The sequence below is a fragment of the Battus philenor genome, unplaced genomic scaffold, assembly GCF_028537555.1.
Source record: "Battus philenor isolate CCGP_79_NKW_IND1 unplaced genomic scaffold, ilBatPhil1.0.hap1 SCAF_10, whole genome shotgun sequence".
Taxonomy (NCBI): Eukaryota; Metazoa; Arthropoda; class Insecta; order Lepidoptera; family Papilionidae; genus Battus; species Battus philenor.
In genome coordinates this window covers 8,883,750-8,910,161 of record NW_027181662.1, presented here as the reverse complement: position 1 = coordinate 8,910,161, position 26,412 = coordinate 8,883,750, and the positions used below count along the sequence as shown (strand labels likewise).

Genomic DNA, 26,412 nt, shown 5'->3' with positions numbered 1-26,412 from the left:
GGGACTCTCCTTGATCTTAAACCTATGCAGGTACTCATAAAATGCCCCGTGAATATGGCTAATACGGCGTCCGGGATGAATTTCCGCATTGTGGATGTCGTCGTTCCTTCCATATATCTCCTATTCCATTCGCCAAGTGTGTTTAGTCTGACCGGTCGCTCGACGAAGGAAATGTAATAGCATCTCTCGTATTCCGTATTCCGGTCTTCTTTCGCTTAGTACGCTAAGCTTGTGCTTTGCTATGAACTTATGAAAAAATTGAGTCAAAATCTCCCTGTAGGCGTCTTGAAGAGCGAAAGAAGACCGGAACGTCCGCCCAAAAGGTCGACAGAGAACCTAGTTAAAATCATCACAGAACATTTGATGCAGGTGTTTTCAACAAGTTCTGTTGTAAATCTCTAAAGGAAGCCTATGTCCAACAGTTGACGTCTTACGGCTGAGATGATGATGTTGATGGTGATGACATAACAAACTACATGAAAATTGACCATTTACAGTTTGCACCAAAATTATTAGAAAAGCACTTATATTTTATTAACATGCAAAACGGGACTCTTACCTGTGAGCGGTGTGAATATGGTATATTTCTATGGTATTATTCCAGAAACTGTACAAATGACAATGTGACTTTGAGAAATACAAGCATTCAGCAAAGGCTTATCATATGGAGCAACCGTGCTTACTTCACATCACAGTGTTTCATCACAGTTAGGATAGGGAAATTCTTACTTCATCTAAAGTTCTCTATTCTTAAAGGCCCTTTATTTAACAAAAGTCATCGAGTAAATTAACTTTATCGACATGAAGTCGCTCGGAAGAGTCGAGACCTTGTCTAAAGTCATAATTCATCGACAGCGCTGTTGGAACCTTATGATAGACGGTCAGTAATGGTCGTCGTTTCTCCCATAGACGCCTATGCACCTAGAGGGCATATGCACCTCCCAAAGATGTTTTATGGATACACCATAATCGCCACAGTTGGTAAGCGGGTTTATGAACAGTGGCAATCCTATGTAATTCAAATAAAATCAAAATATTCTTATTTTTTTATTTCGAATAGGGTGTTACAAAAACTTTCGAATCGTCAATCAACATAAAATGTCGAGCTCGGAAACCAGATCTGTTCAGAAGTGCCGGCGAGAGACTCGACAGTTGCTCTCTTTACTAATAGTTTTATAAGGAGTGATTGACAATAATTAGCTTCCTGAGAGAGCGTGAACAACATTTAATACCATGTATTATTATCAGTATAGTATTTTAGGATAGAATAATATACCTTTTTCATTAATATTTTATTAATATTGATTTTAAATCTCTCCAGCAGTAGATCTGAAATTGATTGTGGAATAGTTAAAAGCCGTGTCTGTCATTGTTTTTTTAATTAATTTTGGATGTTTTTACGAACAAACAGAACATTGTTATAGATATATTGCGAGGCAATCGTAAAAACACCAGCTTTGTTATATGCTTCGCCCAGAAATTTCCGAGCACCCATGGAACAAATGGCCCGCAAAGGTCTTTTTTGGATTACAAATATTAATTCAATATCTGCAACGTTATCCCTGAATAATATGCCATAGGATAATGCACTATAAAAGTAGACAAAATAAATAAGCCTGGCTGTATTAGGGAATGTAAACTTTACGAACAGCTTAAGCAGCGGAACGTAGTCTACTGGCAAGAGAAGACAGATAAGTGTCCCACTGAAAAAAGTATGGAACGAGAACAGTCGTCTTGTTCGTCGTCTTGGTCATCATAATGTGCCATCCACACTCCGCGCATACTGTCAAAACCTTTAAATTTTTTTGTCATTGATATGAAAATATTCAGGTTACTTTTACAATACAAACATTCCTTATGAAACAGACACACAGTTTACTTCACACAACAGATTTTTATTTCAGTTGGGTAATAGACCCACTCTCAAGTTAATTGTAAAAAATATTAACATGTTTTTGATAAATAGGAGAAAAAAAATTATACAAAAAAACCACCTCGAATCACTGGCTGAAAAATGGTAGGTAATGATAATTTAAAATTTGATAAACAATAAGCCCAGACAGTGTTGTTTGTCACTTACGAATAGAAAACAATATTAAAATTCTTAGGCCTTACTATTAGGCCAGGTCTTACATTGTTATAATCAACACTAACCTCATTACCTCGACTGGTTTTTTAAGAGCACTTTTTACGTTTTAAAATAGCAATTAAACCTCTTTAAGTCAATTTAAAAGCCCATACTTTATATACTAAATAAATTTGTTTTTGAACTAAATACTTTCCTTTTTGCCCAACATATGCGCATGTAAAAGTGGCAGTGAGCATAATGCATAGTGTACAGAACCGATCGCTGTCAAGGTCCAAGACCACGGTCTGGCAGGCGCAACGTAGGACGTAAACCGGCAATTTAGACATACGATCTTGTTAAGATTGTCGGAGAACACTGTATGCCGCTTTTATTACAAAACTATGAGCCTATGTTCGGCAATTATTCTAATTATAGCCATAAGTGTAATTTCAACAGGTAACTTTTGACAGGTTATCAATTCATACAAGGGGAAGTCGATTCTCTCCTTTGAATTTTATTTACTTTTATTACATTTCCAGTAACATTTGCGCAAAATAATTATTTGTAGTCTTTTACGATATTTTATTCGAGATATACTTTTTTGAACAAAACCATTTTTTTATAACGCAACATTTCTAATTGTAAAAGAATTTAATTTTATTGTTAAATTTTTGATATTTCCTTATAATAACTAATATTTTTCATACAATAATTAAAAAATAATTATAACCTAAGAAAAAGAGAAAATAATCATTCTGTTATTTTGATAATTATAGGATAAGTGGATGATCACTACGAATGTATTATGCCTTTGACTGTCACAGCTGACAGATAACGTGATAACAAAAAAAAAGCAAATATTTACGATCGTAAATATATTTTTGTATTTCAATTTAGAGTCGTTAAAAACTTATTTGGTACACTTAGGAAATGAATTAATATTCACATGTTACATATATAACAAGTAACACTTTTCTGGGTAATTATCGTAATGACATCTATTTGTTTTGGTACGATAATATCTTAAAAATATATATTTTGCATAAATGAACTAAATCTAAAACTGAAAATGGAGGGAGGGCAATGGAGAAACAGCATTATAAATGAACTGCAGTCCAGAAATAAAAGAGAAACAACAGCATTTCAAGATATAATCGCTTTTCGTAAGTAACATAACCTATTGTTTCCTTTGTCTATTGTTGACATTACCTTCTGTGATAAAAAAGTTAAAGAGCTATTGATGTATTGACTATATAAATAGTAAAACGTTCTTGCGAAAAATTATAAATAAATTAGAACATTGACTATAGCTTCTCTATATGTATATGAAAACGTATTGTATGTTCATAAAAACTTTCCCAATTCTCCCTAAAAACATACACAATAAAAATACCCGAAGCAAAAACAAATTACCAAGGTCCAGTGCCAATGTCTTGACTTCTTTGAGTTAGCAAATCTTTGTATGGCCAATATATACACATTTAAACAGAACCCAAGAAAATATTTAGAAAATTTCCATTGCAAGATTGTAAAAAATTGTCTAAGAAGGTTTCTTTTAAAAGTTACTACACTTTAAATAACTTCATAAATGATAGCACCGCTTTTGAATTTTGTGTTCTCAAAGCTGTTTCAATGTTTATTAAATTATGCTATTTTATATGATTTAAAAAAATACACAATTCCATTGAGTTTCTTTTGCCTGTTCTCAGGTTTGTGGCATTTCATCTAAACAGGTGGTAGACTCAATTTAACATCAATGAGAGATGTAATTTTTCAAATGTTGAATAAAGATTTGTTTAATTTAAATATATTATGATTATTCTTTGCTTTATCTATTGCTCGATGTATCATAAGTAATATGTAATTTAAGTATTTTAAAATAATCCATAAAATATTTTTTGAAGTTCCTGTTTAATTTTTAGAAAGCAGATTATTTGATAATGTTAATACATTAAAAAATGAGAATCTACAATTAACTCTACTCAATGAACGGATAAGATACACTAGCACAGAAAGTGTACTTTCTAATGCTGGTAAGTTTTCTTATTTTTAATTCTTTTATTGTTTAAGGTAGAATTCAGGAAAATTTGGATTAAGCAATGTTTGCTAATTATAATCATAAGAGTTAAGATTATGGTGGAGTTGAGATGTCTTAATTTGTGTTTAAGTATTGCTTTTATGTGAGTACCAACTCACACTTTTATGTCCACTTTGTAGATAGCGCATTTATTTATTTATGATGCTACTCATTTTGCACTATCCACATGCATTTGGCTAAAATGTATATTTTATTTCATAATAATAATCTAAATGAAAAAACATTTCTCCTGATTTTGGGGGTATTTATAAAATACATCTACAAGTAAGTGGCATCAGTAGATTTTTATTCTCATATTTTATGCTCATCACTCTAGAATGATCTTTTCCCGTTATTCTTACCTGTGCAATAAAATAATACTTGTAAGATAAATGGAAAATAACCATATAAAGTTTAAATTAAACCTACAAATTATATTTATGTAACATCCAACTATTTAAATATGTATTTATAAGTAATTAGATAATAAGCAAATCATTTATCACATATTTGTAATATTTTATATGTTTAGCACTTTTTAATGCATTTACACACCCGCCTACTTGTTTTCTCTACACTATTCTTGAATGATTATTAAAGGGCATGCATGTAACACATTAAGTCCACCATTGCTTATAATTTTATATTATATGTTTAAAAAGAGTAATATAAATACTTGATTTAATTTGGCATGAATATTATACTTCGCAAGGTTATTAAATAAATAATAATAGTGTTTAAGAAACATTCCAGTCAACAAGAGTTTGTTTTACATTATTTCAAAATATTGTTTATAATTTGTTTGTTTTTTAATTGTAATTCAATATGATATGACGAATATGTGTGTGTATATAAATATATATATGTATGTATATATATATATACATATATATATATATATATATATATAAATAAAAGGAATATATAAGAAACAAACAATGATGTCTTGCTTTTTTCACTTTTTGTCCAGTTTTCTATAAAACTTATTGTTATGTGCCTGTTGTGACCAATAAGTAAAGAAAAGGTGAATATCTTTTATACAGTATAAATATTTAATTGGGTATAATAACATTTCAGGAGCAGCTAATAATGAGAAGATACAAGCATTAGAACAAAAAGTTTTGGCTCAACAGGAAGAATTAACTTCTCTGCATAGACGTCGGGGTGAGAGCGCTCAACAAATTATCAGTTTAAATGCAAAAGTACACGAGCAAGAAAAAAGTCTGCAGTCTAAAGATATTATGTTAGTTCAATTTAATGTTTTTTAATAGTTTCATTTTAGCCTTTGAGTGAGAGAACTAAATTAAGCTATTCTTGTGGTTAATGTTGCTAATAGTATACAACTAAAAATCATATTAAATCTAAATCTACATACATTGAATAGAAATATTGGATACCTGCTTGTGCAAATCAAACAACTATTCTTTTGTGCATCACAATACATAATATACACAGATTTCAAATAATGTTCCTGTTATACAGCTGTTCTCATTAACTACTCTGTTAGTAACTTATTTATTTAATTTTTAGCTGGAATTATTACCCTTATTAAATATGCATCCAAATTATTAGTCTTTGTATGTAACAAGCCAAGAGTTTTTAATATATCATCATGATTCGAGCCCAAAGACATCCCCTGTGGGGTCAACACCCATCTAAATCTTTAGGGGAGACATTGGCCTCTTCCATAGATTTCCAAGACTGGTTTTGAGTTGATAACAGCCAGTGTTTTCAGACCACCATAACAAGGTTATCTATTCATCTTGTGGGTAGAATTCTATTTTAAAATATAGACACAAATAATATTTTGTATATGATATATTTATCTTGGCTATTCTGTTTAATTAATTAAATGGTAGACATAAATTTTAAATGCATTTGTTCGAATAAATTTGTAATATAATCTAGTTGGCTGTAGTATGTGTCTGGCTGATTTATTTAACATTTAAAAGGTAACATTAAAAGAAAGAAACAAGATAGTAAAATTTTGGTTTTGTGCTAATTTTAAATAGAAGTAAGTGAATGTTATGAATGAATGTTGATACACATTATAACTTACTTTAAAAAAAAATAAACAAAAGTCATGAAAAAAACTTGTGAAATATAATGGATCTAATAGTTGTTAGTAAGAGTAGCGTAAAGTAGGTTTAAGTGTTTTCAATCCAGAAATTTTTAAGTCAAAGAGTCACTTGTTTCTAAATTTTTATTGATAAGTAATGAAATCGAACAGTTTTTGAACTGGATCAAAATAAATAATTACATGTGGAATAGGTCGCGGTTGAAGATCAGGTCAGACTTGACACACTGGGAAAATCCGTGTTAACTCGCACTGATATAGTGTGTACGGTGTGATTGGACGTATGTTTCTTTATGAGCTATTATCGCCGGGCAAAACTCCACCATGAAATATGACATTAAAGAAATAAGTTAGAAATATGGAACCTTAATTAATCATTAAAATGGGTACTAGCTTGATAAAGATTCTATTGTCTTGATTTGTATATATAGCGCAAGTGTTCTTATTTATAATTATATCTTAACTTATTGTTCTTATTTATTTGTCGTTACATGTCATAAATGTTGTACACGGCTTAAATAAGCAAAAGAATTTTTGATTGTTTTAACGCTTGATTGTAACATTGAAATGCATCTGCTTCTGGAGTACTATTATAAATATAGAAAGGTGGCTATATTACACACATCTTTAGCTCCTCGGCTAAAATTAAAAGTTTGACTGGAAGGTGATAATGCATGAGCCATATGTACTTGACATTCAGATTTCCACCGGTTCCAGTGTCTCCAGAATACTGCAGACCATAGACACTTCAGGTAAAGATCATGGGAGGAATGCCAAAATTATTTGTACAGCAATGGTATCATTTCAATACTAAGAAGATGGTTAAAACTTATTAAATAAATATCAAATATTCACTAGTTAAATATGAATAAACTTTTAAAAATTAAAGTGCTAGTGGACTTCCACCCTAAGTTATTGTAACATATTTTTTTATTATATGTATATACTTTTATTTGTAATTTTTTTAGCATTTACTGTTATTAGATATCTAATTAGTAATGTTTGCTAAATTATTTTTGTAATGAAACTTGTATCTTTTTTCTATTAATTTTTATTTTTGTCTAATTTTAAATACACATTATTATAAGAAATTAGAAATTTTGATAATTAAAACTATATCATACATTATTTTCGTATATATATATATATATATATTATATGTATAAATATATATATATACATATACATAAATATATACATATATATTCTTGTGGAATATATGTACACGTATATTTCTTTGTTGAAAATTGTTCCTGAAAATATCTGCGTTGTTTTGCCTTAGCACGTTTTAAAAAAAATTAAATCCGATACTAATACCATATAGTCAAATTGATAAAAGACGTTAGTATTGATCAACAAAGACAAATTGTGACATTGTACATCTGAGAATAGCAAACAATGAATAACTAACCATTTTAAATTTACAGTTTTAAGAAAAACTACTAGTTTTTCCACGTGTTATTTTAAAAATATATTTCACCATTAAGAAAAACAAGCATGTCCTCATTAAATATAACACGTCCATTCAATTTATTTTAAGATTTACTTAGAAAGAAGTTTAAAAATTGAAATTACCATTCTTTTGCCATTATTGAAAAGTTTGTTTGTTACAGAATTTCAGAAAATACAGCATTAATAGCGTCACTCAGAGCTGAAATACAAATGTATGAAACAAATATGGCAGAGCTACAAAGTCTTAATCAAATGTTAAGGGACGAGCATCAAGCATTGCAAATGGCATTTTCAGCCATAGAAGAAAAGTTAAGGAAATCTCAGGTAAAGAGTGCAAATTCTTACAACTTTTTAGCCAAAGAACTAGGTGTGAGTTTAATATGCTTTTAATATTATTAACAAAAAGAGGCATGTTAATTTTATAAAATTTTACTACAAGCCGGGTGAAAATTTTTAATATAATGTAGGACTTGATGTTTTTAATTTTAATCAAAGTAAATTTTTAAAATAATCTTACTTATTAAGTTTCAAATCAGATGAGGTATAAAACAGCATTGTTTATTTATTAACAAATATAAAAAAGTATTTTATTCAAGTTGCAAATATTCATAAAACAATATAAATTTATAGTAATAATATCTTGTATATTATGAATCATATGTTATTATTATTATTAAATATATTGTTAAGTTATTTACTGCGCGTTGTAAATATTTACTCATTGCTTTTATAAACACTAGTATAAATATATTTTATTGTACGCACCGTCAACACTCACGTAAGCATAGCTGGGAACAAACCGACTATCCCAATGGAACTTCGAATTTTTATTACATCATAGGAGTTGTGGCAACCTGCCAAGCTCACTTGATTTGTCCATCATATTCAGAATGATTCTTAATATAATTTGAATTCGTCGAAAATTTTCCGACATTTGGAAGGTCACTTATATTTTTGGGCGAGATAAACACCTGATTTCTTAATTCATTGTAAAATCATCCGGTACTACTCTGGAACTCATTTTTTTTAATAAACATAAAAAAAATGTCTCATTTACTAAAGTTTTCACTTATTCTACTTTTGTCGAAAAATTAGACCCAATATCATTAGAAATTGTAATCAGCACTCTCTACCCAAAGCTGTGTTTCATTCCATTAGCACGCTAATAAAAAGCATCGCGCCGTAAAATGTAACATCCCGTATGTTTTACGACTCATGTGATTATCGCTATATGTATCAAATGTTTATGCATAGGCTTGAACATCAATAACGCAAAGTTCAGTCGGTTTTTCGTTACCGTCGTGTACACTAGTGAAGAATAAGTAATTCAAAAAGCTTTTTCATTTCATTTTGAATTCCCATAAAATGCGAAAATGGGTAAATAAATTAACGGATTTTTCAAATATTTTTTGAAACAGCAATAAATATACGTTGATATTCTTTTCAGGACGAAAATCGATCTTTAGTAGAAAGGCTTATAAAATATAAAGCCAAAGATGCGGATAAAATGAATGAAGAAAATGAACATTTTTTGAAGTAAGTTCTGTTTTTTATAAATGAATGTTAATGCACACATTGATAATGTTACTGATCTTTTTAAATGTGCTTAAAAAAGTAACAATATAATTTCTTTTAACTTTATTAAAAACATGCTTAGAAATTATACTTTAACTTATATGATGAACCTCCATATTAGGTGCACATTTTGTATTTAAATTAAATTTAACGAAATTATTACTTGCACATTAATATTATATTTTGTGTTTGAGTGGGGCATTCGGTAATTGATTGGGTTCAATGTCAATTTTGTAGGTAGATATTAGTTTAGTGAATGTTGCTAGACGTGTAGACAAGTAAATGCTAGAAGCACTGCAAATATGATTTTATTCATCTGTCGTGTATGGAAGAAAATGAAAAAATCACCATACGTTATATTTGTAAATGTACATGACAAATGAGTGAAGTCGAAAGTTTTGTTAAAAGTACACTATTAGTTTAAGCAATTGTTACGTGTTTTATAGAGTGGGTTTTGTTTTTGCGCGACTTTAGAGCTTGCATAAGTATTTGTGATTTTTTGTTTGCTTTTTTTTGTTTTGATTTCTTCAACAGGTCAAGCAACCCTACTGCGTTTTTCATCAACACCTTTGGTAGAGTTAGTTTCGGGTGAGTTTGTCATGATATGAATGAGGATGTGGTGGATTGATGGCATTGTGGCGTTTTTAGGGCTGACATTGATTTACCTCCACATGTTTATGATCCAAATAACCAACTTATGTTTTAACTGCACTTCGATACGTCTCATCTTCCCCATTACTTTCATTGTTTTATTTAGTGGGTGTTCATTTCCTTTGTAAAGTGTTTGCAGTTTTATTTTAGTTGTAGTTTTTGCCACCCAATTTAATTCCTTGTATGTAATTAAATAAATAATATTTTTTTAATTGTATATACACATGTTTTAACACAACCCTGAGCTGTCAAAAGCTATTTGTAGATCATTAGTGTAACATTTATCAAGCAATAAAATCATATCACTCTACTATAAATAGCATGATGACTTATTTACCGAAATATAAAAAATATGAATTTTTTAATTTAATAACTTCGATTGACGGATAATAATCTCAAAATCAATGTATTTAGTGGTAAGTCAAGAACTAGAGGCATAGTAAAATATTACAGTGTAATATATATCCGCATAAGAAGTACGTTCACCTGCATAATGCGACCTGCCATTAACAGCATTGTTTTATGTAGGGTTTTGTAATACAATACTATCCTATCTCCATTTTTGGTTACACGGAACAACTTTTAAAAGTAAATTGTAAATTATCTTAAGTAATATGACCGATGTTTCCGCTTATAAATTAGTAAGTGATATACTCTGCAATGCAATGTAATAGCGCGATTTAGAAACCATAACTTTGAGATAGTACGTATCTTATGTCCACGGCGTTTTTAAATAATATAGCCATATGTCCATGGTATTTCTGTTCTCGATGATCACTGGCAAAATGATTGTAATAATAGCGGTTCATTAGGCTAATTATTTTACCCTTTGAAGTTGCTTCAAACTATGACGGTCGAACATTCACAATGCTCCCTAGCGACAGACGTCATCTGCTGCTTCGGCTAGTTACGACAATCTATAGTAAAATAAGCCTCTTTTTTCAGCCCATAGACGCCCACTGCACGGCATTGTCTTCCTCTAAAAATATTTATGAGGGGATAAACCATAATCTCAACGCTTGGTAAGCGGGTTAGCGATCGCAGTGTTCTATTATGGTACTCAGAGGACGTTACTGCTCATTCTCTGAGAACTTATTTTGTAAGCAGTTCAAATGGTAATTATAATTAATGCACAAAATGTAAATATACAAAATTATATCCCAGAGATCGAATCCGCAACTCAACCGCTAGGCTACCGCTGCTTGAATAAGCCTACCATAAAAAATTCCAGTCGTTTTGAGTTCAAGATATAAACTTTGGTTAACAATTAAGGGAACTGTGCTAAATGTATACCGAGTTCTATTCGCTGGATAATATTACACGTAAAAGTTATTAATAATCTTTATGCAAGCAGTAAAAATATAAATAGAACATTCAATTTATACATTTCCACTCTGAGATTTATCACTCTCTTTATTCGTTCAGAAATTGGTTTCATCGCTCGTATCATTTATGACTAGTTTTTGAGTTATTCGTAGAGATTTATGTAAAATTTTCAAAATATTCGTTTCCTTCGTTTACTGTTTACTTATTCGGTAGTGTTTTAATTTTTATATACATAAAATAATATGTCAATTTCAACTACGTACATATTAAAATTTTCAATCTAAATCACAAAAATAAATGTCAATCTTTTTTTAATTTATTTTTTTGTCGTCAATAAACATAATAAATAACTTTATATATTTAATTACGAGTGTCGTTGTTCACACTGCGAATTGACCATAATAATCCGTCGATAATTATTTTAACTGCGTCTCCGAACGTAATTTTTATTTATATATATTAAGAAACATTGCATTATCATGCGTCTGTCCTGGTGTACTTTGCGGCGCCCATAATAACCAAAAAGAGCCACATTGGTATTGTGTTCTGGTTTGAAGGTGAAATTTTTGGACTATAGTGCTACCGAAATTGCTATCATGCTCAATTTTCTTTGGCTCTCCATCTTTCTCTTTTTTCTAAAGCCCGGTACTGCGATTCCAGTAGCACTAAAATTAGATGACTCTCACGTCGCCCTATTCATAATCTTGTAGTATTAACAAGAAAGCTAAAATATTCAGATTATATGTAAATAAAGTTTGCAAGTTACCAACTCACGTGTTTTATAGAATTGTATTCAGTAGTCTGCACACCACAAAGCGTCTTTTACTTCATTTATAAGATAATTCACCGTTCAACTACTTTAATCTGCAAAAAATTAACAATAACCGTTATTTGTTTTAACAACTGCAACCCACAAAAACTCCTTTTATTTAAATTAAACGTAAGATACGTTTCTAAGATTAATATTTGGATTATATAACCTTGTGTCTCTACTATTATGGGTGGACAGTGTTACATACCACCCGGTGATCTTCCTGCTATTCTTGTCTCTTCCTCGTGTAAAAAACTGAACTTTCTTCATGTAGTAAAAGTTTTTTTCTTGTTTGTACTTGTTATTTGTTTTTCAAAATGTTCATGATTTGTACCAAAGCTCCACTGCAAATCTCTCTTTTTTTAATTTTCTTCTTGTACATGTGCATCTTATGACAACTTCGTTAAATAGAAAGAGCTGTCAAGATTCAGTGTTGGGTTTCATATCAGAGGATGTGTCTGGTTTTGTCGTAGAAAATGTTAATTGAACACCACAAAAAAACTAGCGTTTTTATTGTCCGCCAAGATGAGTCTGTTCATCTTTCAAAATGCAATTCCGCCAACCGCCTACATGTTGTAAGAAAATCTAATTAATTATACACACATAATGTCTGAAGATGAATATGAAGAAATTGAAAACGTAGTGTTATAACAGTTCTCTTCTTTCTTAATAAAAAAAAGTATTCTAATATTAAACGTACTATGACATATTCATAGAGATTTTAGATCAATACATAATATACTAACATTGACAAGACTAAATTGCAGTTATTTAATTTAAAAAAAAACTGACGATAGCTTCTGCACAAAGTGATATAAAATTACTACATGGCTAATCATACTCATTTATATTATTAATCCAATTCCAATATAGGCGATCAAAAACTTCAATGAAGTATAGGTGTCTTTCAATGAAATATAAGTATCTTATATTGTGTACAATACGATATATATTTGGACATAGAAACATGGAAGCATCCTTTTTGCATGGCCACTTTTTTGAATGATGAATTTAGTTCTAATGTAACGAAGGGGCTGGACGTTGATGCTTTTTACTGCTACGTGCTGGAACGAGATTGCATGATATGGTGGATTTTGAGATGCACGGTTTTTTTGAGGTTAGAATTTTTTTAGCAATTTCCAAAGACTTTGTTACTTTTGTAGGAAGAAAAGTGACAAGGTCCGCAGAGAATTGGAGGAAGCAGTGAGAGAAGGAAGTAGCAGAAGCAGTATTGGCTCGGGTGGTAGCTCGTCTGACGATAAAATTATGGACTCCATTCCTTACTACGCAACAACTCTGCCTACTAAAGTTGGCTTGAGATTTGTAAGTTTGTTGTATTTGTTTTATAATTTTTGAAATGAAATGTATAAGGCTTGCGTTGCAGTTTTGTCAGTAGGCGATGTTTATTGTATGATATAACAGCTAACATAAAGAAGAAATTCATTACGACATTACGGCTGAAATGATGATGATGATGAAAATAAAATATAAGCGTCATATTAAAAACAAACCTATATATTATAAGATAATTCACTTCTTGATTATACTTTTCCTCCAAGTTCTGTGCAAATAATAACATTTTAGTCGTAATAACAAAGTAAAATATATAAATATCGCATAAGTGAACTAACTATATCATATTATTAATTTTGAACCTACTACTTTACTCTCTTACTGCTACTAGCCTCGAGGTGCAAAATCCTAATTTTTTTTTTAATTCGGTGTACTGCTTTTGGAGGTGCTTTTTATTTCTGGAGGCACTTAACCTAAACTTTTTTTCCGGGCTTTGTGTGGCAATAATTTTCTTATTACATTTAAACTTAAAACGTCTACTCCCAGTAAAGTTACAGTGAGGTGACTTTGCCGTTATGTGGAACTAGGGGACAAACAAATTCCGTGGAAGATCAGCCGATTGATACATCTGAAGTGATGGTTTCGATATGTAAACTAAGTCGACTAAAAGTCGTGGGCAGTGTTTTGTAAATCAAATGGTGATGCCGAAGTTTTAACCGGCCCTGTGTTGCAACGGATAACGCGTCTGACTGCGTAGTACCAAAGCTTATTGGTTAAGAAAATAATCACTAACATCGACCATACGCGTCTAGCTGATTTATGGAAAATGGTTTTAGAGTTTTAGCCAATGCTAAACCTCTATCTATATTACTGTTAATTATCAACTATCTTTCAACTGTGTTCCTCCGGAAAACATTTTGCGATGTGTTGTTTAACAAATAGGATTAGGCGCGTTAAACTTGCGGTTTTAGTTAATTTAGGACAAAGCTTTTCTTTAAATAAAAATACGTTAGTGTGGGTTTTAAAATGTTTTTCAAAGGAAGATTTATTTTTAATAGGATGCACACGACGGCGAAGTGAATGCTGTGAAGTGGAGTCCCACAGACAGAATATTAGCGACCGGAGGTGCTGATAGAAAAGTAAAGCTTTGGGATATGTCCAAAAGTAAGTCTGTCTTTTACATAATATTCAGCTTTGATAGTTTTATTTTGGATTGTCTGCCTATGTACCTAAAACTATATTGCTCGATTGCCTAAGTTGGTTCTAACTTCTCTAATTCCCATGTAAATTTTTGTTACTTTGATTGACAAATAATTATTCAAAAATTATTACCACTTCATCTTTTGTTGAATGTTTGAAATTAAAGAGCTAAATAGTCCTCGTCTCAGCCGATATGCGTTTTTGTGACTGGTCTACGAATCTGACTGATAAAGCATTTACTCCCATCGAAATAAATTTGCATCTGAAGCAACAATATTGGATCAGTCAAGTTACGGTTTACCCTAAAATATAACTTCACAAGAAATAAGGTTCAATTCAACAACTCGCTAATAGTCGCTTATTCGTATTAATACTGTTTAACTGAGAAGACAAGGGCCAGAATTTGTATCTAGATAACAGATTTACTAATTTTTTTTCTTTAAACGATGTTATTTATGAAGGCTGCATGTTTCTTCGGTCCGGTGGTTTCATTCATGTCTCTGTTGTATTTAAATTACACCATATCATCATTTTTAATACAATCTTCTTTTAGTCTCTGGTCTTATTTGGTCCTTCAAGTAAATCACCGTTTAAAGCCTGTACACATATAACTAACCACCCTATATAATAGTTTAACTAATCGAATTTTAGTTTAAAATGATTACTTTGTACGTCATATCAGCCTTAAGATTTAATAATATTGCATGAATAATCTCTAATTTAAAATTTATCTCATTAATCTAATCTCCAATTAACTTGACCGTAAACGGTTTCTTAGCTATATCGGTTTAGCTCTATCCATAAATGTAGTGTATGAATTTGATCCGAGCTTCTATCTGTCCAAAACACAGCGGTTGTGAATATTAATCGGCCTTTTAGTATTATCCATCCATGATTACATTACCAACATTTCGATAATGTTTATAAACACAAAACATATAAAAGATTGTTAAATTAATACATATCACTAAAATTCTAAAATTCTTCATAGTAGGTGTGGTCGAAAGTCGAGGAGCCTTAGTGGGCTCGAATGCGGGCGTGATGTCAGTGGACTTTGACTCAACTGGCGCGTACATCGTGGGCGCGTCTAACGACTTCGCCAGCCGGGTGTGGACCGTCGGCGATCAACGCTTAAGGGTAAGTCAACGTCTTACAAGTGATTTATTTCCATTTTAAAGTGAGAAATCAAAGAAAATTAAATAAAAAAGTCTTTAACATAGCTGATGACTCTTCAATAGTTAATGTTAAATTTATAAATTCTTTTGCAGATCCTGTTATAAGTAATCTTTAGTTCTAATGTACGCATTACAACTAAAGATTACTTATAACGGGATTATTACTTATAATATAATCATCTTTAGTTGTAATGTAGTGTAATAAAATATATGTCAAAAAAACGCTACAGTTCGTTTTAAAGCAGTTATTTACTGTCAAGGCTTAAATAGTGGATTTACTAAATTGACAAAACATGTCCATAACCTAAGATAATTACTATAAATTGATGCTGCGATGTGTTACGTAAATTGTCATCGATAAGACAACTCGCAAATCGCTTAATTTTAATGGAAATACTTTTTTCACTTATAGCCTTACGCTATTCTCAGTTTACCTCAACCATTAGATCTTTTTTGAATACAATAATGAGTTACTAATGTGCCGCAGACTATCTGTCATCATTAATGATTGTATTTCAATTTTAGTCTCTTTGTTTATAACCTAAGACACTAATTTCGTTTAACAACGTTTAGTATTTACATATTTTATTATTTACCAGTTAATGTTGTTAAGAATCATTCGATACGGGTGCTAATTTGTCACGCAAATGGACAATGCAATTTTACAAACAAAAGGTACGTCATTACACTTGCGATGATAAGATACTTTTCTGGTTTTAAATAAGTACAACGACACAAACGACAAAAGAAAGTAGGTCAAGACATTGACATGCATGCAATTTATTTTGGGCATTGAAAGTTTGCAACATCATAAATTTGACAAATATTTGCACGCTTTCTTTTCCACAAGGCAAATGAAAGTCTTATTATTTAGAAACATAACTGGAATACTCTCGTTTGATTCGTATTTCAGACAGACGAGAAAAAGGTTGTATTACTTATATAATAATGACGGAGGTATTTGTTTTTTATTTATGATGAATTGATTAACCATACAGTCGATTAAACGATAGGTTGTAGTAAATACATTTTTAAAAAAATCTGCTACTTTTTAATGATATGTTGTTTTCTATACGCGTAACTATTTTAATTGCCTTTTAGTGTTTTATTGAAACTTTAATTTATATGACATAGGCTTACGAGTTTAACAATAGAAGCGAGTAACGCTGACTGGAATTATTACGCTTCAAAATTCATTTTTGTTCACAACTTTGTTTTTTACATTATTAAAAATGTTTGTGGCGTATCCATACTTTTTCCTTCAAAATTTAGTTTCAAGAGTCTTTTGGTTTTAGATAAAACAAATTTTATCCAAAAATATTTTAATAGTCAGTATTGTAAAACACATTTATACCGTAATTTGTGTATTAAAATACGAACTACCTTTTTTGCATACTGTTAGTTATTTGAACGCAACAAATATTATGTTAAGTTAGCACCAATGCACTTGTAGTGTTGATTTGGCTACATTACTTTTAAGGTTGCGCTGCAAACTGTTGTAAAAGTTATTTATTCAATACTTTTATGTATTCTAAACAGATTTATATAGTAATCATTGTATCAACAAGTATATTACAAAATAAAATTTAAAAACTCGAGAAAATTTTCGAAAATAATTCCGTCTGTCAAAGGCCTCCTCTGCCTTCTGCTTTTAAAGATTGAATAGGTGACAAACTGCATTATACCCGAACTTGGAATATTTATGTTACAAACACATAAAACATTTATTTTTTATTTCCAATAATTATAATACTTTAACAATGTGTTTCGCGAAAAGGTCCCGACATGCTCACGCGGTAACTTGACAACGACTTTCCTAATGTCGTTCATCTTTTTTTATATAGTGATTACGCAGTTATTTCAAAAATATGATAACAATTGAAACTTTTCATAATTGACAGTTGCATTGTATGAACTTCGCGCCTTTGATTATTTGCTTAGCGCGATTGACAGTTCAGGCACTACAAATTTAGCAGCTGCATAGGTTAGTGTTTATCAATCAAGTTTTATTTATTTCTTAGTGCCCATGGTGCGAAAAAAAAATGTATCTATGTTTATTATTGATGAATTCCTTTATATTTTTTCCTTTTTATTATTAGAGATTATTAACTATTTAATTAGTTCTGTTTACTTGACAAGCTGTCTTTAGCAGCTATTTTTAGGCATTCTGGTATTTTTTATACTTTTACATACATTACACGAGCCGTAAAACTACTAAAGCTAAAAGTTATTACCACGGTTACTAACAAAACATTTTAGCAATTACAGAAGCTATCAAGAAATTTTGAGCTTACCTCTTCGTAATTGAAAAGACATTGCAAAAAAAAGACCCTACGCGTTGCTCGCTTGGCTCTCCTATCGGAAGACAACAATTATTCGCTTGAGCATAGGTCGGGAATGAGAATAAAGCATGCAGATGTTTTAAGTAGATATCCCATCTGTCTCATACTGACCAAAACTACAGCGAACCTATGCATATGCATATGGCAAATGAAGATGATCAATATCTTATCGTACGAAAATGTACTTTGAAAAGCCAACCATTTGACGACTACATGATTGATAATGGTATAGTTTGCAAGGAAAAAGATATTACAAGACCCATTGTGGTACCGAAGAAAACGCAATATGAAATTATCACGAAAAATCAGATGAAAGGACATTTCGGTATTAAAAGAACAAGAATTTATAAACAGAGAGTATTTTATTGAAAATGTCAAAAAGGTACAAATGATACCATACATTAATAAATATAAAATTATATGAATAATACGATTGAATGCATAATAATAAATTTAAGAAGGATACTTACATCCACTGGATAAACGTGCCTGTTGGCATCAACCAGCAAGAATTACAAGACTATCTTATCTGTTCTTGATGAACTTACACACATGGATTTATCCGGCGATGACTTTATGAACTGACAAGACATTGGATAAACTGAAACTTCAGCAGCAGACATTTGGATCACCTCAAAAAATACATTGTGTAAATGTAAATAAGAAAATATTACGCATTATACCATTACCACAAGACGACCTCGTGGTAATGGCCAAGTCGAGCTCATACATCAAATAATAATTGGCGTTTGAAGAAGTTAAGTGCAGGCGACCTAACCAAATGGTATTGGAAAGTCTTAAATATTCAACGCTTCATAAACGATTCGTACCAAAGAAGTGTTGGACTGACTCCATTCGAGTTATTGTTTGGTATTAAAATGAAAAACTAGATTATGAGATTATGAAGTTAATAGAAGAGGATAAAATTCAGAATTTAATGAGAAAAGACACACTTTACGTTCGTAAGCCAAAGAATTAATACAAAAAACACCTAAAAGAAAATTTGAACGACAGGGAAGAAAATATGTTACACAGTATAATGAGGGTGACCGAGTCGCATTTAAAAGAACCCAATTTGCGCGGGGAAGTAAGTTTTATCCAAAATTTTTTAGGACCTTATGAAATAACAAAGAAAAATCGCCACGATTGATACAGTGTAAAGAAAATTAGTAACGGCAAAGATCCCCGTTACATTCCTAGTTCGGCGGATTTAATGAAAGCTTAGGCAAGCCCTGAAGATGATTCATCTGGGTTAGATGAATACAAGTATGGCTTTATAGATTAGATATAAAATTATTTTTAAGTCTTTTCTACCAACTTTTTAAAAGACTGTTATGCTGCTAAAAATGAAATAAAGATATTTCTTCGGAACCGCTGCTTATTGTTCGATAATCCCATGTGTATATATATAAAACAGTAAAACTAAAAGTTATTCCTTCAATGCTGTGTGTACGATATTTTTCGTTCGTCCATCTATAGCTAACATAAACAAACTGGATGGTTTGCCCACTCGTGACCATGACACGTATAATTGGCCGTGTGAAAACCTGATGTGCACAAATCTGAGCCACAAACGAACATCGCGTGTCCTTGAGACTTATTGATGGTCATTGTAAATGCCAAACGAATAGGGAATTGAACAATTTTAAATTGCATTGGCACAACTGTGGATATAATAGGTATTCGTGGTATTAATATATTTTCACTTCGGAAATTGCCATTTGAAATACTACTCGCTTTGATGTTTTTCATTAATGTTTTAATGAATTTTCGCGTGCCGTTGCACCGCGGTTGATTCAAGTTACAGTGCAGTATAGCCGGAAATCCAAACTTAAACTGTTTTAATAATCACTTCTCTTCTGCATCCATACTCAGTATCGTATCCAAAGAAAATACTCTCAAACATCTGCCTAACCGTTTCAAACGATTTGCTGCTGACATCACGATATTGAGGGAAGCATCAAACTAGAAATGCTGTGTGGGTTGTTACGTGATCCTTCCCATTCTTGTCTTAATCCTGCCTATTATTTGGCACATCAAAAGTCGAACCCTTCTACTTCTTCGGACCTGCAACCTTTATCAATCTGGCCATTTCTATCGAAGTTTAATCCATACCCAACTATTAAGTGTAAAAGCTTTGAAGCTTTTCGCTGACAAATGAGTGAATAAAGCGAAGAATGTATATCTAGACATTCTTCGCTTTATAGCTTTTACGCTTATAACCAATCATTCTGTATACACACAAATACGAACAGACTGGTTATATTGTACAAGTCAGAGCCATTATATTTCAATCGTTCGGAGAAAGCTGTTACAGCTTAAGGGAATAACATTAAGCCACGTGTTTATTGTTAACAAATAATGACATAATCCGTCAGTTGGGATAATATTGTCGAGCCAGCGAGTTGGGGATGGGGCGTGGTCAGCGAACACGACCGCTATTAGTACGTCGTTAGCGTCGGCGCGTCGTGACCCTCCTCTGATTTCCTACGTACAGCGCGACGACCCTGCATCGCTTATTCTTCATATTACTATTTGTACTTAAAACGTTTGCTTTTTTTATAGATGCTATGTGTACGAACTATCTGTTACAATAAATTCCTTTACTCCTTCAGTAATTACTTTTCCGACGCAGTTAAAATATTAAGAACAATATTAATTAAAGGGTTACACAGTGACGTTGAATATTGTTATTCGACACTTTATGGGATGACTACCTTAAAAAGGTCGCTGAAAGACGCTGATAATGCATCCCGCTTCTAACCGGTGTTATTGGAAATCTATGCGGGAGGCCTATATCTACAGTAGACGTCGTAAAGAAAAATCAATCCTAGACAACATTAAGAAAATATTAAAACAAGATTGTTTTATTCAGTGGCCATGTATATTTATAATACCCTCATTGCTACATTCTTCGTCATTATCGTCTAAACGAGGAAGTGTGGTGCAGTTCTGTTCTTGAACATTAAATAAACTTATTAGAAAATTCTAAGCATTTGTAATATTGCAGAACGATAATAGAAATATCGTGGATGGATTGAGTCTTCAATGATTGAGTGTAGAATTGCAGAGAGTCAATACAACAAAGTATTTGGAACACGGAAGCTTGTCTCGTCTAATGTGCATCGAGAAATACCATCTGCTACACTAAGCACAAGATAAAATCCAAAGAGGCAAGAACAAGCAGAAACTCTTCTGATTTTGTTTAAGTTTAAAATGAGCATCAGAGTTATGTTAATAGCTGCAACTTCGACGATCGAGTCCAATGGCAGCCAATCACCAGCAGGAAACGACACTAAGAATTAGATGATGCTATCCTGAATTCCGTTTCTGAATTTTGATTATTATATTGCATGTTATGTTCATTCTCGACCATAAAACATTAAGTAACTTCATACTTAATGTTTTTATACTTGTAATTTGACTTATAAGATATATTTAGCGACTCAGTGTCAGATCGCAGAGGTCCAACAATATTGTAAGTATAAAATGGTTAATATAAAAACGATTACGATATTATTACGGTACTGTCGACATAAAAACTTAATTAACGTTCATTATTCTACTTTTATGCTAATAAGCTCCAACAGTAATTACGTTAAATAACAAATGACGGTAAATTATGGAAAAGACTGAAAGTGTTTATTTAAAACTAAGTGGTATTTAATTAAATAGACTAGACGACTTCTTTGTACATGTTCTTGTTACAAAATATTCATCGAACCTATTAAAGAATGCAGTTACTGACAACGGCATTTGCCTATGCGACTCTTTTATATCGCTTTCTATTTTTATTTTAAAAGTTTGTAAAAGTATCTCACTAGTGCGGGATAATTGATTTATTTATTATAACATAAATTAGTGTTTGGCTCTTCACTTAGTCTGTTTCTTCGTTTTAGAGGATGACGATTCTTGTTGCATATAAAATAAATATATATTATACGTATAACTAAAATATATTGGATTATTTATATTTTCTATTTGTCTTTTTCCTTTTTACATTTTTTTATTTTATTACCTTCGATAGACCAGGGAAAATTAAATCAATCCTTCCAAATATAGATGCTTCTTCTTCCAACAGTAGTAATTGACTAACTCGACTTGTCAACCAGAGTCTAAAAGGGTTCAGATAGCTTCTCTGCGTAGCCGGTTGTTGTTATGATACGATTTTTGATTCTGTTTAAACTATAATCCGTAGGTGTATCACTTCGTTCAGTCATTTTAGCTCCCTCCTACCAAGATCATTTCGGACCAGCCATTTAAAGAACACACAGTCAATGACTAGGCCACGGCTACACCTCTTAACTTCAAAGCCGTTCACCAACGGAACAATTGTAATAACGTCATTTTAATAAAAAGTTAAAATTCCTTGTAAAGAAAATAAAAACATTTGTTTTTATTTATTATACATTTGCGCTGAAGCAGATAAACGATAAAATTGTAATTTGTCTTACGTCAAGCCGACCCACGCACACCTACATAACATCCATCTTTAATGGTGACTCAATAGCGGGATGCCAAATAAGAGAATTTAGCAGCCAAATTTCGCTAGTATATGATACACAAGTATCTGAGTAAATCATTAAATTATTACGTAGTTACGCACATCCTCGCAAACAAATTTGCAAAGTTCGGATTGTTAATATCACAAATGACATTAAATAAGTATCTAAATTATGTTTTTTTTTTATAAAGATAAATGATTTAATCGTGTAAAATGAATTTAGACTGGTTTTGTTCAACTTGGTGTAAATAATAACTACAAAGACTATTCTTCCGTGTATATGTGTTATACATGTGTATATATATATATATATATATATATATACATATATATATACATGTATGTACATATATAATGTTTAAAATATATGTCAAAAATGTTACAAAATATATTTAATAATTCTTTCTCTTCACATTCTTTCTCCAAGTATTTCCAAAAAAAACCCTAACAAAAGTTATTCTATAAAGAATGAAGATAAGGTCATGCTTGTGAAAGTAGCCGAAAGGGATATTTTCCACTCCGGTATTGTCCAAGTTACTTTCCTTTTCCAGGGAAAGTATGTGCTAGTTTCGGTCAAAATAGCCTGTAACTAAACTTTCAAACTAAATTCTTTCATAAAATTAAATTATTTCTATTGAAATAATTGTAATAATCTAGCCATAACATTTTGCAGAGGGGAACACCAAATTTTCCTCGGTAATGTCAAAATAAAGCTCTTTTATAAAAGCATTCGTATATTTATTTCTTAGTGTTTAATTTAGTTAATATAGATTTTTTCGAAACATTATATTAAAAAAAGGCCCATAACTCAAAATTTGTTGCATTAATTGCAGCTTTCCTTGAGTAACGTCGAAAAAGTTTTATTATACATATAACACATATACATAAAAATAAAGCACAGACAGATGTATGTCTTTTTAAAATAAATTCACATGGCGGCTGTGATAAACATATTAAATCGCAGCTTATTTCATTTGATAAAATGAATACGACTCCTTGAACAATAATTCAAAATTACATTAATCCATTTTACAGACAATGACTTAATGTGCAGGACTCGAATAAATCATTGTTTTAAGAACACATGCTCCTTTTGTATTTGCTATAAATCGTGTATCCGTAGTGGTCAAGGATTAGCTATGTGAATAGATAGTTACCTTCAGTAATATTTCATTTGTGTCTCGATGCTGCATGTTAGATATGACCTTTATCTATTCGTTCAATATCATCGGAACAAGATCACATAAACGAGGCGATATTATCGAGCTCTGCGATTGCTTGTACTTGTCGGACTTTCTGAAGGATGTGTAACCTATGACCTATTTGGAATTATATTTACGATAGCACTCCCAGTAAAGTACATATTCTAAGTGAAAAATTTAAATAGCCATTGCGTTTGATTTACAAGTAGATAGTATCAAATAATCACAGTAAAATTATCATTTTATTATTAATACATAAAGAAGATAAATGACTAACATATCCATTAAGCACTAAAAATACTACCAACACTTAAAAAAGTTATAACTCATATAAATTATCATAAATTTACAAATTAAGACATATTTTAATGGGTTGAATGCCACGGGGGTCACCGGTGACCAGCACTTAACTTGGCTGTGACGCCATGGGAGCCACCGGTCACCGGCGTGAACAAATTGAAAAAAAAAAAAACGTAAGAAAGTTAGACAAAAGACAACACTAATAATTTCTTATTATTATCATCGTTAATGTATTGGTCTGAAGAAATGGATGCAGTATAAAACATTTGAAAATGTTTTTTTTTATACATTTAATATAGTTTTATTATGCGCGCACTTTACGATGAGATTGGAACAGACACTCTTAAACCTGTTACCACTTTTTTGGTATAGTTCTTTGGATTATTATTCCTAGCTTCTTTAAATTTTTGGTAATAAATTTTGCAAAATATCGCACCGTTCGAGCTTTTCCCGGCCTTGCTTTTAATTCAGGTCGTGATTTTTTCAGCAACCTTTCTTGTGGAGAAATGGAAACTTTAGATTCACGATCACATTTTGTTAAGTATATTGGGACTTTCATTCTGAATTCGGAAATTTGAATATATTTTCTTGGTACTTGTTTGAATAATATCACCGAATTTGCCCAATTCATGTATTCGGTAACAGTTCTATTGCTAATTTTCATTATAATTTTAAAGTTTTGCGTACTGGTGAACTATAAGCTATCATTTCGGGACAGCAACCATCGATAGCCCAGGGCCTGGTCGGCGTCACATGTATGCCCTGTAGCGGACATCTCCAACGAAACTCTATCGAAAATCAGTCACGGGCTCAATAGCGATGGGTTAGCTGCCTTTCCACTCCCGCTTTTTCGCGTTCTACGCTAAGAAATAAAATCTGAGCAGTATTACTGAACAATGCGAAGACGCAATTTGAGATAATTGACAATCGCGCGAAATCGTGCTCGAGAGCCACGGAGGTCACCGATGACCCCCACCGAAATTAAAATGCAAAACATATTTATACATTGTAAATTATCCATTGTATATAACATTTCAACATTATATGTATCCCAATATGGAAATTTCACGGATAAAAGAATTAATTTCGATATGTTATTGTAAACGAACGTACGGTGTTGTTTAAATTCCAACGTATTTAATCTAGAAGTTTTGTTATAAAACACCATGAATGATCAAAGACAGGTTACTGATAAAAGTGAAATTAGTTGGGAATATCTGCCAAACCAAATAGATTTAGCAGCAGCTTTTAATGATGCACCTTTCAATTATTGCAATACATAATTGCAATTACGCATAAAATTCTTCCTTCTTAATTAGCCCTTCAACTTATAGTTCCTTCCATACCATAGTTCGCTGCGGATTCCCTTAGCCCACTACTTAATGCCATCCTAAGGAATTCGATGCCAAGTAACCAATTTTACTGGATAAGTTTGAATATCTTGTGGTAAAAAATCGTCTGACAGAATGCGTCCCGGATGACGAAAGTCTTATCTTTAAAATTTTGGGATAAGGCACAAGGATTTACCGGTTACGTCGCGGTGTTTTCCTTGACCGTGCATAATTCACCACTATCAGAGATCAAACCTGCCATAAGACATTATACGCTCGAATACAATTGATTCAAGAACTTTGTTAGAATTTTTAGCTAGTTATCACTGTTGCGTTTACACACAAGTTTATAAATGCTTTAATCTCAATCGTGATGTAAACCTGTCGTCGTGCTATAAGATTAGGTTCTTTCTAAGGCAACAAAATTCGCGGCGCGTGCCTTTAGTCGCGTGCCGTTGTCGCCTTAGTGCTGATTCAATCTCCCGCACGAACGCTTACGTGAGGTGTGCCCCTTCACACGTGATTGTTTCGTGCTGACTTTACTCCGAGATCGCATCTACTCGATGTGTCGTGTTCAAACCAGTCGAGAGCCTGGATTCTGTGTCATTTTGCGTGTCATAAACACATCTTGCCTTTTGTCTGGACTTTAAAATTATTCTAAAAGTCATATGAAATCTCGTACTGAAATGTTAAAAATGTTTTCTTTTCCTTTAAAAAATTATTAAGATGAGGAAGACAACCAATAATGAACCGTAATACAATGTAGTAGTATTAATTAATCGATTTTTATTATTCAACAGATATGTGAGAATAAATTGCTTAGATATTTTGACTCTTTTTTAGAGAAATCTCAAGTAACAACACTGAAGACAAAACATACAACAACAATGATATGTGCCGTAATATATAAAATATGACAAAGGAAACTATGAATTTAGGTCTTCGTCTTTTTTTTTAAAAAAAAAAGGTAAAATCTTTGATTATGTTGTAAAACTGTTAAAACTTATAGACGAGTACCACACAAATGC

At 31.6% G+C, this 26,412-nt stretch overlaps 1 protein-coding gene across 4 annotated transcripts in view; it reads left to right on the top strand.

Annotated features, from left to right (window-relative positions):
• Positions 1-2,989: 2,989 nt before the first annotated feature.
• Atg16 (Autophagy-related 16) overlaps positions 2,990-26,412 on the top strand; it is a 159,997-nt gene continuing 136,574 nt past the window's right edge. Inside the window, exons 1-9 of one of the 4 annotated variants that reach the window (XM_068771058.1) lie at positions 2,990-3,231; positions 3,991-4,101; positions 5,223-5,388; positions 7,836-7,998; positions 9,122-9,210; positions 9,784-9,837; positions 13,201-13,360; positions 14,389-14,494; positions 15,525-15,667. In XM_068771058.1, the coding sequence (XP_068627159.1) occupies positions 3,138-3,231; positions 3,991-4,101; positions 5,223-5,388; positions 7,836-7,998; positions 9,122-9,210; positions 9,784-9,837; positions 13,201-13,360; positions 14,389-14,494; positions 15,525-15,667 (1,086 nt within the window). In that variant the 5' untranslated portion in view covers positions 2,990-3,137. Of the gene's footprint in view, positions 3,232-3,990; positions 4,102-5,222; positions 5,389-7,835; positions 7,999-9,121; positions 9,211-9,783; positions 9,838-13,200; positions 13,361-14,388; positions 14,495-15,521; positions 15,668-26,412 lie in introns of all 4 variants that reach the window. The other 3 variants (XM_068771050.1, XM_068771071.1, XM_068771064.1) reach the window with 3 other exon arrangements.